At 35.8% G+C, this 18,814-nt stretch overlaps 1 protein-coding gene across 4 annotated transcripts in view; it reads right to left on the reverse strand.

Moving 5' to 3' along the window:
* Positions 1-2,675: 2,675 nt before the first annotated feature.
* LOC150107959 (prominin-1-A-like) overlaps positions 2,676-18,814 on the reverse strand; it is a 566,181-nt gene continuing 550,042 nt past the window's right edge. For 3 of the 4 annotated variants that reach the window (XM_090390570.1, XM_090390571.1, XM_090390572.1), the window contains 2 exons: positions 14,325-14,375; positions 2,676-6,316 (listed from right to left, as the gene is read on the reverse strand). In XM_090390570.1, the coding sequence (XP_090246696.1) occupies positions 6,022-6,316; positions 14,325-14,375 (346 nt within the window). In that variant the 3' untranslated portion in view covers positions 2,676-6,021. The remainder of the gene's footprint in view (positions 6,317-14,324; positions 14,376-18,814) is intronic. The other variant, XM_090390573.1, reaches the window with a different exon arrangement.

Here is an 18,814-nt window from a genome sequence, read left to right on the forward strand (position 1 = left end):
ACTAATGTGTTTATATAGGTTTATAACCTTTTTTCTTGGAGGAGGGGGATCACAAAATCAAGTTTTATAAATTGTTTAATATAATGTATTGGTGTACTCAAAATTGCATACTCATTTCCTGTAGGCTTGCTGAATTTGTTCTATAAATTGTTTTTTGAACACAGTTCAATAATCATACTTCCTTATATAAACTGATTTATGGAACAAATCAGTTTATATATTGTTTTTAACTGTTTAGTGATGGTATACGTGTGTAGAGGCTTAAGTGCTGTGAGGACATCATGTTGGAGGCTTAATGGATTTTTTTACAACACTCAAAAAGAATTAAAATAGAATTTAATACTTCCTATATTTTGTCCTAGTCACTAGGACATCTACGGGGATTACAAAAACAATTAATGTAACATATGCACAAATAACAAACAATACTAAGCCCAACCACGTGGGTGACACTAAAGTCCTATCAGCGCCCTTTGCCTCGGCCATAATTTTGCCGTCGCTCCGAAGGAAGTGCCGGTGCTTGATGTAATGGTGAACATCGAACGTGGAATCGGTCGCTTACCGTCGGAGATAGCTAACAACATCAGACTGGACGTAGCCAACATCCTCGCGCATTCTTCTCCGCCAAAAAGTAATTTATCATATGCCCAACGCACGGCTCTCTCCTGAAACTACGTAAAGAAAAAAGTATCGTCATCACCAGAGCGGATAAGGGTAATGCCACAGTCGTTCTTAATACCAGTGAATATAAGCGTAAAATGAACATTATCCTCCGCGATCGCGCTACCTACATCCCGCTAGAACACGACCCCACAAAAACACAAGTTAAGAAACTTAAAATTTTACTCAAAAAAGTATCTTCCTGGCCCCCTGATGTCACGAAAAAACTTAAACCTTTCCGCTCCCGTCCCCCCCCCCCCCGAATATACGGTTTACCAAAAATCCACAAGCCCAATTCCCCACTCAGGCCTATAGTAGATGCTACCAATGCACCTTGCTATAGACTATCTAAACAGCTGGCCAACTCTCTGATCCCCCTCACCGGAAGGTCACCATCCTATATAAAAAACTCTACCCACTTTAAAGCCCTCACAGAAAATTTAACCTTGAAGAAGACAGACATATTGGTAAGCTTTGATATCTCCTCTTTGTTTACCAATATTCCCTTAATTGACACCTTATCTCTCTTAGAAAACGTTTTTCCCTCTGACATCTTAGATCTCTTTTCCTTTGCCATTAACTCTGGGTATTTATCTTGGAACAACAAAATCTACAAGCAGATAGAGGGAACTGCCATGGGTTCCTCCCTCTCACCCACCCTTGCCAATTTCTATATGGAAGATTTCGAAAAACGAGCCATAGACTCAGCCCCACTCAAACCTTCTATCTGGCTAAGATATGTAGATGATGTGTTCTCTATTTGGCCTCATGGCCCAGACACGTTAGACTCCTTCCTCAGTCATCTCAATAGTCTACATCCAAGAATCCAGTTCACTATGGAAAAGGAAAAGAACAATTGTTTACCCTTCCTAGACACCTTAGTCACACGCCTGCCTAATGATACACTTACCTTCACCGTATACAGAAAACCCACACACACAGGCAGATACATTCACAAACTCTCCCACCACCACTCCTCTCAACAATTTGGCATTATTAAAACTCTTACCAAGAGAGCCCACAATCTTTGTTCCAGTGGAACCGCCCTCACTAATGAGCTTAACCACATACACAGCACTTTCCTCTCCAATGGCTACAGCGATCACAGTATCAAAAAAATAATCAACTCCTCCCCCATTCCCCTTCCTTCTCATCAACAAGATTTTAAAAATGCCATCACCATACCCTACATCCGTGGCACATCTGAAAAAATAGCTAAGATACTAAAACAGTACAATCTACACACAGCATATAAGCCCCACCGCAAACTGGCTACCCTTATCCGTTCTACGAAAGATCAGCTCCCTCCTCTCTCTCTGCCTGGAGTTTACAAAGTACCCTGTTCCTGTAAGCTGGCGTACTTTGGACAGACAGGCAGATCAGCATCCATCCGTCTAGAGGAACACAAGTCTTACATCTTCAAACACAACTATGGCCATTCAGGCTTGGCTGACCATGTTTTGGACACCACCCACAGAGTATCATGGAAGAAAACCACCATGCTCCACCACAGCAAATTCAAGAAAGAGAGACTTTTCTTAGAAGCAGCAGCAGCTCTCAGAAACCAACCAAATCTTAACAAATATGGTTGCATTAAGCTTCCTAAGATTTGGGAAACACTCATCACCAGAGTTCCCACCTTACATTCCAGGCCACCTACTACTGCCCTTAGAGGGCGCTCTACCTAGATAGGACTTTAGTGTCACCCACGTGGTTGGGCTTAGTATTGTTTGTTATTTGTGCATATGTTACATTAATTGTTTTTGTAATCCCCGTAGATGTCCTAGTGACTAGGACGAAATATAGGAAGTATTAAATTCTATTTTAATTCTTTTTGAGTGTTGTAAAAAAATCCATTAAGCCTCCAACATGATGTTTAGTGATGGAATGGTTATCTTCAAAGCATATTCTGTCTAGAAAAATAACCAATCATGACATCGAACCAGATTATATTGTACAATTATATCACTATAGTATGCCTGTGGAGATAAGAATAAACAAAAAATAATCACAACCAACTTTAAAACCCTTTATTACAAACTTTTTATCTTTCATTCTACTCGCTTGTAAAGGTTGCAAGCAGCTTTACAATTTAATGGACGGGCTAGATTTTTACGCTACAGTATAACTTTCCAATGGTTCCTAGACCATCTAAAAATAATTTGATCAATTACACAATAATTTACAGGTTATACTTTAGGCTCACAGTAATACCACATTTAACTACCATGAGAGTTTGAAACAATGGCAGCCATTATTACTAAATTCTTCTATCAAACAAGATAATAAATTGGCTGACATTTAACAGAAAGTGAAAAATTTTACCCTCTTTTGGGTACCAGAGTATTCTTCTTATTTATTTATTATTTTTGTACATCTTATACAAGCTTAGCACATAAAAATAGTAATGTCGGGGTTTATCACAAATGGACTTATCCCAGCCCAGAGAGCTATATCAACAGCACAGGTACACTGAAATGAAGGCCCAATCTTCAAAAACAAAATGAAACAATATTGCATACATCTTGCATGACAAGCACCACAGTTGTGGAAACAAAGTTAACTATTCTAGTTAACATTAATTATTTTTCAACTTACTGAGTAACTGCTGCCAGATGATTTTAAAGTTTGAGAAAAAAATTCACACACTGATAACCTTTCTATGAATAGTTAAAAGCTGAGAGGAAGAGATTTATTTGTCCAAAATTCTGCAAGAAAAATGGTTCTTGAAGAATCATAGAAAAAATAAATGGTACTCACAACATCCACAGAGCAGTTTCAAAATAGATATTCACATCAAGAAATGTACACTATACAGATATAGAAACAGGCAGGTGATAAGAGTATGGACAGCATTCTGAGATATTTACATTGTAGTACCTCCACCTTCTGTTAAAAAAATACTGAGGTGGATTATATGTAATAATGAAAAGTACTAAAGAATAATGCAACTCCATGTTACAGATTTATACATCTCATTGAGTAATCATCCCAGGTTGAAATTCCACTTTAAATCTTACCTGAAATTGGCCAATACTGAGCAGGCAATAAGAGTTGTGCGTTCCAAGTGAGCCTCTGCAATTCTTGTGTACATGGCACATTTTTTAGTGAATGTACATTAACAATCTAAAATTATTCAACCCCCACTGAACAACACAACTGCAACAGTAGAAATGAATACTAGTTTACCAAAATAGATTTAAAGAAAATGAAAAGTAACTAAAAAAGAAATACCCCCCCCCACCACACACACACCATATAAATTTAACAATATGTTTATAAACCAGTTTACTGTATCTATAAAGTAACTATTTATCTCCTCAGTGTTTTTTAGCACAATATATCACATTATGTGAAGTTAGTTTTGTACAAATTATGCCATATAAGGGAGGAGAAGGGAAGGGAATCTGTAAGATCTAATTCTAAATGTAATGAGAATTAGAGGGAGGAAGAAACAAGCAAAAGCAGGTTTACTTTGTAAACCTTATGTAAAGATCAATGATTTTCACTAAAATAACACTGATTATCAGTTTAATGCTTGTTAAATAATTGAAAAATACAGTAAAAGTCCAATATAATGAGCACAGCTTATAACAAGAGATCCATTTTTACTATTTATTGTTCTAAAAATCAAGATGTAAGAGGAAGAATTCATCATTAAATATTATTACTGGAATCACTTACATTTAATTAAATGTAAGTGATTCAGGTAATAATATTTTATGATGCATTTTTACAGCCATTTTTCTATGCACCATCACTAAAATCATGTTAAATACAGGAATAATGTTTGGTTGTAATGGGTGTGCTATTCATTATAACAAGTGCTTTTGGTCATTTTCTACCATTAATATTCTTCTTTTAGTAAACATTTAATCATTTTTGCAAAATCACATTTCTTTTACATAATAGTGAAAAACTGTCTGACAGCATGACTTTGTTGGTTCTTGTATCTGAATTAGCTGTCAGTACAATATTACCAGTGGAATGTATGACCAATCATGTTCTATAAATTAGAGCATTTTACTTTATACTATTCATTTAATTTTACTCTTTTCTTTTGTTCATTTTACACCATACACCAGTCAATTAATATTCAACAGTCATTCTATGCAATGAAAAATTGGTTATAAAAGTATTTGCTATAACATGTCTTTCAACTGTTGTGAACTCTTATTATAATGGACTTCTACTGTACATCTTGCTAATCAAGTTCAGAAATTTTTCTCCAACAGGATATTTTGAGAGATTCTGTATTTACATTCAACCATCACACTTCAGTTCTCTTGTTTGAGTTTACATGAGCCTTGGGCTACAAACTTTTATCTAGTTCTTAGTTATACATACTGATCTGAGAGAACCAAGTGTACGGGCATCACTAATTAATATGAGTATAAAAGGGCTGCATAGCAAATTACCAGCTACCTTCAGCTAAATCTTGGATATCAAGAGCAACAGTATACTTAATTGACTTAATGATGTACTTTAGTACTTATTTTAGAGAACCACAATAATAATATCAATGAAATAAAAAAAAAGTAGAAGTAAATCACTTTAGAACAATACTGTAAGAAATCTTATATGTAAAAAAATATACCTAAACTACAGATACAATATAAAGAAAACATTGTAAAAAGTCAGTTCTACTTAGTCAGAGGTGTCTAACTAGAAATCACAATTTACACTATAAAGTATAAACTACATACATACATAATTTTAATTCTCAGAAAGGATCATAAAATATACACATTTTAGAAAATATATTGACCGATGCAAAATTTGGGCTTCTTGATACCAAACTAAACAGCAGGCTTGAATTTAAAAGTAAGAAAGAAAAAGAGTAATAAATAAAATTGTATTCTTTTTATCACTTAACTCTTCACACTAAATGCTATCTTCAATGTCCTCTGTACATTCTTAAAATTTGGCACAGAATAAGGTCATCATAGTTCAGAGAACTCAACAATGATTCTATTTTCAGACAAATACAAGCGACTAGAGTTTCTAAAATTATAATTCCTCTAACCTGAGGAACTGTCAATTAGTAAAAGCCACCTGACAAAATAGTACAGCATTTCCCCCTCATTTCCTTTTTCTTTTAACCTGGAAAGAAGAGAATCAGAAAAAAGCTTGAGTAAGTTAATTTTGTGTAAGTTATAAGTTCAATATTTTAATTTCCAAGATGACATGGTAAATAACCTAGGAGTGCCATGTCATCAAGAACAGAGAAGAGGAAAGATGCAAAACAAACATTTGTGCCACTTTCATTCTATACATCGTTTGGTGCTTCCCTGGAATGCATTGCAGTGCAGTGCATCAACATTTTCTAGTTGAAAGAAAGCTGGTATCCAAAATCAAGCTTTATGATGGTCCTGGAAAATAATAAGGTGGTGGCTTGGCATATTCAGGAGGGTGATGGTAGTCTCCACTACGTGAAGATGTAGACTGATTCCTATGAGATGAGGAACCTGGTGGATGGTATGCATTAAATGTGGGTGTATCTATAGGCTCCAAGCCTCGTGCATAGTCTACTTGGCGGCTAGGAAGATAACTGGTAGATGCAAGAGGAACACGTTCTCTATAACCTGGGCTATAATCATGAATGTAGCCATTACGATTCTCATATATTTCACGGTCTCCATGCTTGCGATTGACACTGAAAAGATTATTAATGATAATATATGAATTATTTTTCTAAATTGATAAGTTAATCAATATCCAAATCAAATACAAAACACTATCTACATTTCACATTAGATGCAATGAATGCTGAACATAACATAACTGCATATTACAAATTTAATGGATTGCTAAAGAAAACAAGTCTTTTCAAGTGTTAACTGATTATAGAAATTTTGGACTTAAGAAGGAAAATTACCGTTGTTGAAAGATTTTCACTTGGTTATATTATAAATTAAAGATAACAAGAAATTATATACTTGGTTTAATCCATTATCCAAGTGTAAGCAAACAAAGCTTATAAAGTATAAATAAAGTTTTAATTTATAATATAACCAAGTGAAAAACTTTCAACAACTATCTATCTCTAATCCAGAGTATTTTAATAATAAGGTGTGATGCCTTTTGGCCACTCATATAGGATAATATGACTTCTGCATTACTTCAACCTTGGCATCTCACCTCTGGGTCTGGCTCCCACTGATGAGACCTCAATAAAGGTCGAAACTGGACTGGGTAGTGATCCTTCCCATAATGCATAGCATTATATAATGTCTGCAAAAAGATGTGCTTTGCATTATGGGATACTAAGACAAGTGATGTGAAGTCATACCACCTTTGCCACAAGTTGCCCAAGTCTTGAAAGATACTTCAGGTGCAAACTTTGTTTGCTTACACTTGGCTAATGGATTAAACCAAGTATATAATTTCTTGGTATCTTTAATTTATAAAGAAAATTACTACTTTGTTACTGTAAGCAAATCTGCTGAAATACAAAAAATATGGGAACAAACTGTATATAATAAGAGAGCATGCTGTAATTAAACAAAGTTGGATTGATCAGATTAGTATGAAAGAATGGACAAGGATAAATATCTTGAGTATTGTGTGCCCATTAACCAGATCCAAATTAAATTCATTTGCATCTATCTTTCAGGAAGAAACTCAGATTTATGGTTAATTTAATTTGCTAATATTGATATGTCTCATCAGTCACTGTCAAAGTGGAAAGTAATCAAGGTTATAAAGAGAACGACTATAAATAAAAATGAATTTTATACTGTCTTTTCATTTCTCAAAGGGAATAGGGAGAACTCTTTTCCCCAACTTTTCGAAATTGACAGAAAGTCAAGTCTCTACCTTTAAGTATAAGATTTGTAGACATATGGGTGACAAGAGTAAGTGCAGTAGAAAATTCCCATCCATTACTGTTTAACCATGTTACCGACCAAGACGTATATATATATATATATATATATATATATCCAGGTTACCATGGATGCAAAGTGCATATTAAAATTGTAATACTATTGATATTACATTGAAATATATGATGGATACAAAGCATATGAGGATGCGTATTTGATCCATAATGGCCGGTAAGGTGGTTAAAATATTATGGAATCTACAGTTGATTTTCCTGGATTAAAAACCTATGTTGCTGAGAGAAAAAAATTCTTCTTGAGTGCAACAAAGATCGACTAATTCTCAGTGTCCCACTAATTGTGGTATGCATGGTAGAGTTTAGTTGGGTATCTATGATGTTAGTATGCACACTTGGATGGGAGCACAGTATTCTGCTGCAGAGAATGCGAAGGCTAGTGCAGACGACCTTAGGACTTGTGCTCCACAACCCCCAGGTTGTTCCAGCAAGCCTTGAAATGATATTATTTCTCATTTTAATTTTGTTGGACAGGTTGGTGATGTGCCTTTTATAGGTTAGGCTTCTGCCCATGCTCACTCCTAAAACTAGGCAATATTATTATAAGTGCAAAAAAACTTTCCGGCTCTTTGAATCGATTCTCTCCAACAGAAAGATCCAGGTCCATATTGGTGGAAAAAAGAACAGGCCTAGATTCCTCCACAAGTCTCTCACAGGGCTCTGTGAGAGAGTTGCGGAGGAATCTTGGCCCTTTGCTCTTCAATATCTACACATTCGACATACCACACACACACACACGCTCAAGCAAATGCATATACACCGATGACCTAGTGATCCTACATCCGTCTACCTCCTTTGACAACTTGGAAACAACCTTGAACATAGACCTAAAGATCCTGGAAGAGTACTTCAAGCAGTAGCACTTGAAGCCAAATCCAACAAAAACTGTGTCCACAGCATTCCACCTAAACAATGCAGAGGCAAATCGACACCTCAACCTCTCTTTCTGCAGCAAGATGGTAGAACATGAGCCTCACCTGAAATAATATCAATGAAGTCTGAAGACTGATCATGGGAGACCCAAACTATCCACACATATTGTGAAGAACAGGAACATAAGTAGAAAAGTAATACAAAAATTACAATGGGAGACTTATGCAGCAGATGTTTTATTTTATAGAATTTTCGTCCAAGTACCAAGGACATCATCAGTATACAAATTAAATTACAAAAGTATAATTAACAAAATGAAGACCTTACAAAGGGAATGTATAAGCCATTAAAAAAATGACAGGCAAGCATGCTTTTAAGTTGCTTATGCTTGTCTAGTTTAAATTTTATACTGATGACCTTGATACCTGGAAAAATATTATATCAAATATAAGATCTCTCACATAAGTCTTCCACTGTTATTATTGTATTAACTATATACATAATACCTATTCTACCTCTTCTTGAATGCATTTGCTGGCAAAGCACTCAGACTCTGGCAACTGGTCATTCATCGCTTCCAAGGAAAAAATCTGGTGCTCATAATCCCTTTGCTGACCACTTACTAAATTTCCAAGGATGACCTCTCCCGTTATTCTGTCCCCTCTAGCCAAGTGCTAAAAAATTTCTTCTGTAACTGTCATAAAAACCTTTTAGTATTTAGAATGCTCATATCATATTCCTCTCTTTTCTAGTTATCAACCAACTTCTGCAACCCATAAACCCTCAATCTGTCCTCATTTAGGGAGCATTCCACAGGCTATTTCACCTCCGTATCCTCTCCACTTCCTCGTCCCAAGAGACTCAGTTGATCAGATCTGTGCACACAGTTATCAAGATGCGGGCATCAAAGCTTTATGAAGACAATGATAACTTCCACATTTCCACTATTGAATAACACTTGTTAGTGTTATTCAATAATCCAGTAATCCTACAAGCTACCTTGGTCACTTTTACATGTCCTCTGAACTTCAACTCCCTAGCTTCATGAACTTTCTAGAGTACAGTTTGGGATGAAGAGAGTATATAAGCTTATACACTGTCTTCATCCTAAAATGCATAACTTCATACTTTTTCAAATTAAACTTACATTCATTATCTTTTATCCATACTGTAAACCTAATGAAATAATCTCTACATTGCCTTGTTTGTTGTACTACCCAATATTGCATCATCAGCAAACAACTGAATATTTCCCTTCAAATCACTGCCTATATCAAATTAAACAACTACAAGCATAGAGTCCTGCAGTGCACCTCCAATCACTTGCCTTCTCTTCCATATGCTATTCTTTGTGCCCTTCATTGAGAAAAAAACAAACTTGAAGTTGGCACTAAAATCATTAAAAAAAGGAATAATAAATAGCAATTATCATTTTACAGCCATGTAGGTACACACTACCTTTTGAAACCTTAAAAGTTTCAAAAGCAATCAAGAGTTTTCAGAAATATGACCTCTAGCATGAGTTGGTTTGATAACATACTACTTGAAATTGGAATGGACTATGTTTAGAAGTTTGTATATTTGCCTCTTATCAGTGCTTCTGACTGGTTTGTTGGTCTCTTCAGGAAAACTTGTCAAATGAGCCACAGCATTTTTTTTCTTTTCTTTTTCTTTTTCGGTGGGGGGGGGGGGGAATTCTTCCCTGGTCTTTGATTAACAGTTATCAAGCAAGTAAAACTAGAATCAAAAATACCAATAAAAGGCAAATTTATGGGCACTGGCAAAGTGTACGTCATCTTAAGCAGCATGATATGTTTGTTCTCTTTCACCATTCACTTTCAAAACTTTTACAAGTTTGAAAGAAAACACTGATTATTTGGCTAAAAGGAATAAATATTAAAAGTATAATAATGTAAAGATATTTTTTATATCAGAATTCCACACAAAAGATCACAAGATCTATAGCACAAAGTGTCATGTATAGAAAAGAGGATAAGAAAAACTTAAATTAAACTTGCCAAGAAATTATATTCTTGTTTAATTTTATATCCATGTGTAAAAGTAAACAAAGCTTGCTTGTGAAGTATCTTCACAACTAGGATATTTATATATAGAGGCTGAAGGCTTTACATCAATTGCCTTGGTATCCCATAATGCATAGCATACTTCTCTTTGAACAAATACAATGCTATGCATTACAAGAAGGGTCACCACCCAGAGTGGCTTCACCTTTAACTGAGGTAAAAAAAGTAAAGGGAAAAGTAAAGGAATACTTTTCTTTGTATCAGACTGTTTTCTCTAATAACTTGAAAATTCCTCACTTCTTTGCTAGAGCCTCCTATGAGACCATAGGCACAATACTGTTCAATTCTCATTTTGATGCTGTCTGCCATTAAGATCATCATAGTCCTAGAATAGGGAATAGTCCAAGAATTAGTATAGGGTGCAAGAGAGCCTGATGGTATTAGGAGAAAGCAAAGACAGATGGATAGTATGAGAAATAGAAAAAAGGCCTCAGCTCTTTTATATCATGATGTAGCTAAAGGCTTTTTCACCAGTCTCGTAATGCAGCTAAACAACCAAAAGAAACTAAAGTCCAAAGATGACTGATACATAGGTAGTTAGCCTTGTCTATGTTAACTGTCTTCAGTTGGCCTCTGCTTGGGATTACTCTCCAGTCATCCTTGCAACTGACCATAAGATCACAGTGAACTAAGAGGATGGAACCATTTAAAAAAAAAAAAAAAAAAAAAACTCTCATAGTAAAAATAGATAGAATTTTATCTCTCCCTGGTGAATATTGCATAATATGGGTGGTCTACACCACCTAGCCAAAAATTTGATATATCTTAGAATGCTTCTTTCTAAATACAAAAACATCTGAGTAAACAACAAAATTTCCATAACAGAACATTGTTTGTATGTCATGTTCTGGTTTTCAAATCCATGTTTTTTTCCTAACTTTCCATAATTGAGGTTTCATTAATGGGAACCAGACCCAAGAAGATCTGAGTAAACAATAAAATTTCCATAACAGAAGATTGTAAAGCGTTTGTATGTCATGTTCTGGTTTTCAAATCCATGTTTTTTTCCTAACTTTCCATAATTGAGGTTTCATTAATGGGAACCAGACCCAAGAAGATACCAAGATTAAATGAATGCAGAAGTCATATTTTCCATATACAAGTAGTAAAAAGGTGTATCGCCTTGTTTGCTTATACCTTGGTAAAGGATTAAACAAGAATATAAATTCTTGTCAAATTTTTAATTTACTTTATAATCAAGCAAAAAAAACTTTTATCTATCTTTGATCCAGAGTATTTTAATAATAATGCAATACACCTTAGTATATTCCTGGGTCTAACTCCCACTGATGAGACCTCAGTGAAAGTCAAAATCAGTCTGTTAATGACCCTTACCATAATGAATAGCAATATACACTTCTGAAGGAAAGTGTGCTTTGCATTAATGGAGACTAAGGCAATTGTTTTGAAGTCATCAGCCTCTGTGTATAAGTAACCTAGTCATGAAAATACTTCCCACAAACTGCTAACACTTGGATAAAGAATTAAACAACAATATAATTTATTGACAAGTTTAATTTAAGGGTTCTTTCCCACAAATTCTTCTTTTTAATGTAAAATTAAATTTTATCCCACTCAAAACTAAACAGTAATCACTTTCTATTTCAAATCTCTTGTATACTCTTTTGTTTTGTCTTGAACCATTATATGAAGATATCACTATCAGTAATATCAATGAGACTCCCCCCCCCACCATCTATATGAATTTTTTATTATTATTACATGACATCTCCAGGAGTCCAAAGACTCATCAAGGGAGGACACCTACTCTACAACTATCTCCACCCAATCTCCAACTATAATCATCATCCACACCAACAGCATCTACTGCCCCACCATCACCACTAGTATTTTCACAGAACATCACAAACATCTATGCTAATGGTGGGATTTGAACCTGCAGCCTTTTGGCTGGCGAGTGGATACACTAACCACTTGGCCAACCAGGTCAGCATTTGTACACATCTTTATGCTGAAACATGGTGTCAACAGTCATTAATCCATGTCGTAAAGATAAATGCAGCAGGTACTTACCATTATTATTATTATTAGCTTTGCTCTTTTCTATATTTTCCAAAACATTTCTACATGTTTGATATGCATTTCCTACTCTGCTCTTTTGATCTCCATCAAGGAGTCAAGAATACTTTTCTTTGTATCAGAGTGCTTTCTCTAATAACCTATAAAATTCCTCCACTTATTTGCTAGAGCCTTCTATGGGATCATAGGCACAACACTGTTCAATTCTCATTTTGATGGCAGTCTGCCATCAAGAAAATAATTCTTGTTTAATGTTGAATAACATTGTAGCCACTCCTTCTTTCACATCAAGGAGTCAAGAATACTTTTCTTTGTATCAGAGTGCTTTCTCTAATAACCTATAAAATTCCTCCACTTATTTGCTAGAGCCTTCTATGGGATCATAGGCACAACACTGTTCAATTCTCATTTTGATGGCAGTCTGCCATCAAGAAAATAATTCTTGTTTAATGTTGAATAACATTGTAGCCACTCCTTCTTTCACTAACACCTGAATTTAACATCTCGTATTTTACTAAAAACATGAACAGAGTTTGGTTACCTAAATCTCAAACTGTCAGCCCATTCTTATTTACTTAGTATTCAAGTATATACCTACTAATGAGGTGCACCTGTGAGAAGGGGAGGACTGGACAGTAATTCAAAAGTCCCAATCATTCATTCCTTAAAAGGTTTCTCCTCTGTTATTTAGCTTTCTTGCTTAAGTGATCCCCAAAACATTTTACTGTAATGCAGCACTTAATACAAACTAGAATACAAGACTATCTTTACCATTCCAATATTATAATATTTATCTCTTCCTCACCAAGAGCACTTTCAAGTATACTACAGATGCCAGTTCTGTAGTGAACAGAAACCATGTGGTTGGTTTAATCATGAAATTATCTTTCCATTGCCATTTTCATCACAACAATCTCCATTATTTTTACCAGACTACTGTTTCCATTCTTGGCCCAAGTGCTTGATCAGATCAAGTTGACAAAAGAATTCTCTTTGGTATGATTGCCAATATTCCTCACATTCCATTTAAATCCCAGTTTTCCAAATGGCCATTCAAAATCATTGGTATGATATGGCATAATTCTTAGTTAGGATTTCTGTAACCTCACACACACACACACACACACACACACACACACACACACACACACACACACACACACACGACTTCAGCATAACATCTACAAAATATTTTGTTAGTACATTTTTCTCCCATGGCGCACAAATTCATGACATGGACGAATCACCTCCTCATTCATGTACTCTGGTCCTAAAGATGTTATGCCTTCTAAATTCCTACACTTTTATATTTCTACACTAGATTTCTAAAATTCTACACTAGAACCATATTGTGCTTTCTACATGTTTTCATATTTATGCAGAAAAAAATGTATTGTTTACTACAATCACTCTTTTTTTGATGGAGGGGCCAAAGAGTTCTCTGAAACAAGGTGTTCCTGTTACCTAACCTATCTCACAGTATTATGCCTTATAGGTTTCCAACCTTTTGTGGGTGAGAACACAATAAAATAAAATTAATAATTAAAAGGTTTTGTAAATCATTAGAATGCCTTTATTACATACAATCTGTAGAAATTTGCATCATGTAAGCAACACTAAGTTATAAAAGATTAATTAATGAGCCAGCATACATAGTGTATACCAGTATAATCATTCAGCTCAAAAATGCATGTAGTTTAGGAGCAGTTAGTACAGAATATAGAATAAAGCAGAATATTTGTAAACAGAGGCAAAGGAAAACTTACTGTGCAAGAGGAATATTGTCTCTATCCATGTAGCTATCTGAGTTATATTCCCTGCAATAGATGTTACAAGCCATCATGGAGAGATAAAAATCAGTTACATTTAATATTAACATGCAGGGATTATGAAGTTATAATAGCTAAATATCACTCATGGGTAAATATCATTTACCTACAAGTGATGAATATCATTACAATGCATTATAGTAAAGCATAGAAAAGTTATGGAGCTTAATACTCAAGATAAGAAAAGTTAATTGAAATGAAATATGGAAACATGCATATTAATTAAGAATGAATTTACAGCAGAATAGTAGCCATGCTAGGTACTGTTCTCTTGTCTTCCACTCCTAACTTTAAGTTGTTTACTTACCAAATTCATATTATACTTGAAAGGCTTACACTTGAACCTTAACATATTAATTTTCAGAAGAAATAAAACAAAAAGGGAAAATATTGGGTGTATTCATGTGCTATATTTTAGGAACTTAAAGACAATTTAAGGAATGAACTGCTAATTACCACACAGCAATAAAAAAAAATTATTAAAGAATAAACTAGTAATAAATAAAAAAATTTTATAATTGGCAGATCTTAAAGAGATAATGTAGTGGAGACAATCAGAACTCCAGCAAACTAGAGGGGGTTCAGATAAAACTAATTTGGTTTCCCTATTATTCAAAAAGATAAAAGCTGCAATTTATATTTTTAATAAGTATGGTGAAATTATAAAATGGAGGAAAATCCTTTAATATTAATCCAATGTAAGATAAATAGAGGTTTCATATCCACTGATTCCACCTATGTATAGCCAACCTCGTGGGATACCTACACACTGAACCATATAATAACAACCTCTCTCTCTACAAATACATTTTTCAAGATTTTCTCCATTATTAGATGGGATGGCAATAGCCACCTAAATGAAATATTAATTGATGGAAACCTCACATATTAAAAGTTTTGAATTCAATCTTATACAAGTTGCTGTTATAAATGTAATTACTTTAAATTTCTTTTAATAATTAATCATTTGCAAATTAGATTTCCAATTTCTGAAGATTAAAAGTTTTGACTTCTTTAAAGTGTGCATCTATATATATAGAGTCTAAGTTTTAAACTTTTGATATCACCTCGAAATGGCTAAACCTTTTACTTGCCTTATACTTAGTACTTGCTTTATGCCTTATTTTGAATTATGAACAAACTATACTCCATCATATTTACCAAGCCTGGAGTCAATTAAATTTGACAAGAAATTAATCCTTTACTCAAGTGTAAGCAAACAAAGTTTGCAGATGCAAGTATCTTCATGACTAGGTACTTGTATATATTTGCACCCCCCCAACACACACACACACACACACACACACACACACACACACACACACACAGCAGGGGTGACTACCCAGACCAGTCCTAACCTGTTGCCAATATATGTTTAATTGACATTTATGTCTTTAGGGGTGAAGCAAGATGCTTTTCATATTCCCCGCTATCTGTCGTGGTTACAGTGAGGGTAAAATTTACGAGCAGTTTGCTCGCCCTGAATGGGCATGGAGATTATGTATCGCTATAGGAGGCTAATATAGTTTTTGGTCTTCTATATTAAATATGTCCGTTGGCTCGTATGCTGCAGCTTGTTGAACCAAATCGTTGGGATGTGTGGACGTCTTTAGAAAAAATTTGGCAGCTAAGGATTGTAGATAAGAGAGAATATAGGGAATATTTGTGTCTCTGTGGAGTTGGCTGTTTCTAACATACCACGGGGCGTTCAAAATCATTCTCAAGCACTTGTTCTGCACTCGCTGTATCTTAATAATGTTAGTATTAGAGGTGTGGCTGCAGGTTGGAGAGGCATAGGTGATTATAGGACGAATCGACATCTGGTATAGCTGCAATTTGATTCTGTTGCTGAGTTTGCTATTTCTATTAATTAGCGGGTAGATCTGAGCTATGGCTTTAGATGCTTTTGCACATGCAGACTTGATATGTTGGTTGAAAGACAGCTTTTTGTGGAGAATCACACCCAGGTAATTTGTTTCTTTCTGCCAGGGAATTTTAGTATTGAATAGTAACACATCTCCAGCAAGAGACATTGGCCTTTTTGAGAAGAGAACCGCTGAGCTTTTCAGGGGATTGACTTCCAATCTCCACTTGGAGAACCAACCCTCCAGCTTTAGAAGATTTTCTTGAAGCTTTCTAGTAACGAAGTGGGGTCTGAGAGATCTGGTTAGTATTGCCGTATCGTCCGCATACAGTGCTAAAATGGAAGTCATCGGATTGTGTGGGATGTCTGACATGTATACAGAAAACAGCAATGGAGCCAGTAGAGATCCCTGCTGCACTCCAGCAAAGATATGGCGCTGGGACGATGTAGAACCGTTAATTTTAACTTGCATTGATCTATTCTGAAGATATGAACGGATTAGATGAACCATTTTTAGTGAGATACCGGCTGAGATAAGTTTGTGCAGGAGTCCAAAATGCCAGATTTTGTCAAATGCTTTAGATAGGTCTAGGAATACCGCACTTGTGCACTGGCGCCAGTTGCAGCTGGTGGTGATATATTCCACAATTCTGTGGATTTGCTGGGTAGTACTATGGTGTTGTCGAAATCCAAACTGTTCTTTAGGAAGGATGTCTAGGTCATTTACTGAGGTTTGGAGTCGTGAGAGGATGACCTTCTCTGCGACCTTACCCAGATTGGAGATGAGACTGATTGGACGATAATTCTGCGGTAAGTGTGGGTCTTTGCCTGGCTTATGTATAGGAATCACATCAGCCATTTTCTAGGTGGAAGGAAAATAGTGAAGTCTTAAGATTGCATTTATTATATTGGTCAGATGCACTATAGCTTTTCGAGGCAGCAGCTTGATCACCCTGTTTGAGATGCTGTCTGGTCCAGGAGCTTTATTGTTCTTAAGTTTTTTAATAATATCATATAATTCAACAGGTGATGCGGGTGCAATATGATCGGCACTGGTGTCCGGGAGGTTTAGTGCATGCCTAACCTGTCTGTGGATTTTGTACAGATGATTGAAATCAATGTTGTTATAAGAAGGTTTGCACTGATCCTCAAGATTTTTAAGTATGGCTTCTGCCTTATCTGCATCTGTGTGGACTAGGCCCTGGTTTGAGATTATAGGGGGGAGGGATCTGGTTTTATTTTTGATATTTCTCAGAAGGCCCCAGATAGAGTGATCAATAGGTGAGATAGAGGCTAACTTTTTATCCCAGACTTCGTTTCTATGTGTTTTAAGTGCATCTCTTACTGCTCCATTCAATCTGTTAAGCACTGTCTTATCCTGAGGTGCGTGAGTGTTATGAAATCTCTTCCTAGCTCTGCTCTTCTCTCTGATCAGGTCCATAATGTCCTCAGGCAAACGATCAGGCTTGGGAACAGGTTTCTGGTAGGATGCAACCATTATAGTGGACTTAATCTGTTGGGTGAAGCTAGTCACTGCAGATTCCACATCTTCTGGTGTGCATATGGGAGGGACGGGTCCTATTTGATCCCGAAGTGCTTTAGACAATCTCTCCCACGATATGCCTGAATGAGAAGGAGGAGGCAGGCATTCCTGCTCACCCAATTGCAGTAGAATTGGGTTGTGATCCGACGACAGCTCGTTTAGTGATGTAAGGCTGTACTGTAGTTTAATGTCTTGCAGGATGGCTATATCCAGGATATCAGCAGTGCCAGATGTACTGAGATGAGTTGGTTCGGTAGGTCCAGCCACAACAGCATGGTTTAATCCTGTGTAGCTAGAGAGGATGCGACTATTTTTGTTGGTAGATTTACTGTTCCAAGCAGGATGCTTTGCATTGAGGTCTCCAGCAATGATGACCGGTCCTTTTGCTCCAAGGATGGCATCCAGATCTGAGGTCAATAATGTCTTTAATGGAGGGTTGTATGCAGAAAAAATTTTGAGGTTTCCAATTGAGTTTGTGAGAACATTGATTCCTGTGATTTCGAGGTTGGTGGTAGTAGGGTTGGTTATTGAGTGATGATTGATATAGTTTTTGATAAGGGTGGCTGTACCTCCAACCTCTATACCCAAGCCTGTCGTTTCTGTAAATCTGATACCCTCTGATTTTCAGGGTGTCAGCAGGCCTCAGGTGAGTTTCATTAATTAGCAGTATATCTGGATTGTATCTATTATTAAATTCCTGGATTTCTAACAGTTTGTTTTTTATACCGTTGGCATTCCAACCGATAATCCTAAGAGAATTTGGGACGATTTTTTTCCTATGCATCAGAGAGTGCAGATAATATGGATTGGGTTTGCTGTAGGAATCTTTTTGTGACACTTAAGGATGGATTTGAGTTGCTGAAATCCTGCAGCATGTTTGCAAGAGAAGAGGTGATAACAGCTGATAGATTTGAGTGTGGATTATTCCGGTTCTGGGTTTGTACTATCTGATTGGAGCGGGCCACATCAGCATATGTTCTTACTTGATGTTGAAGATTCGTTTTCTTAAGGGGCTCAGTT

This window comes from Typopeltis vanoorti, chromosome 3 (genome assembly GCF_054136105.1).
Source record: "Typopeltis vanoorti isolate ZY-2024b chromosome 3, IOZ_Tvanoo_1.0, whole genome shotgun sequence".
In the NCBI taxonomy this organism is placed as follows: Eukaryota; Metazoa; Arthropoda; class Arachnida; order Uropygi; family Thelyphonidae; genus Typopeltis; species Typopeltis vanoorti.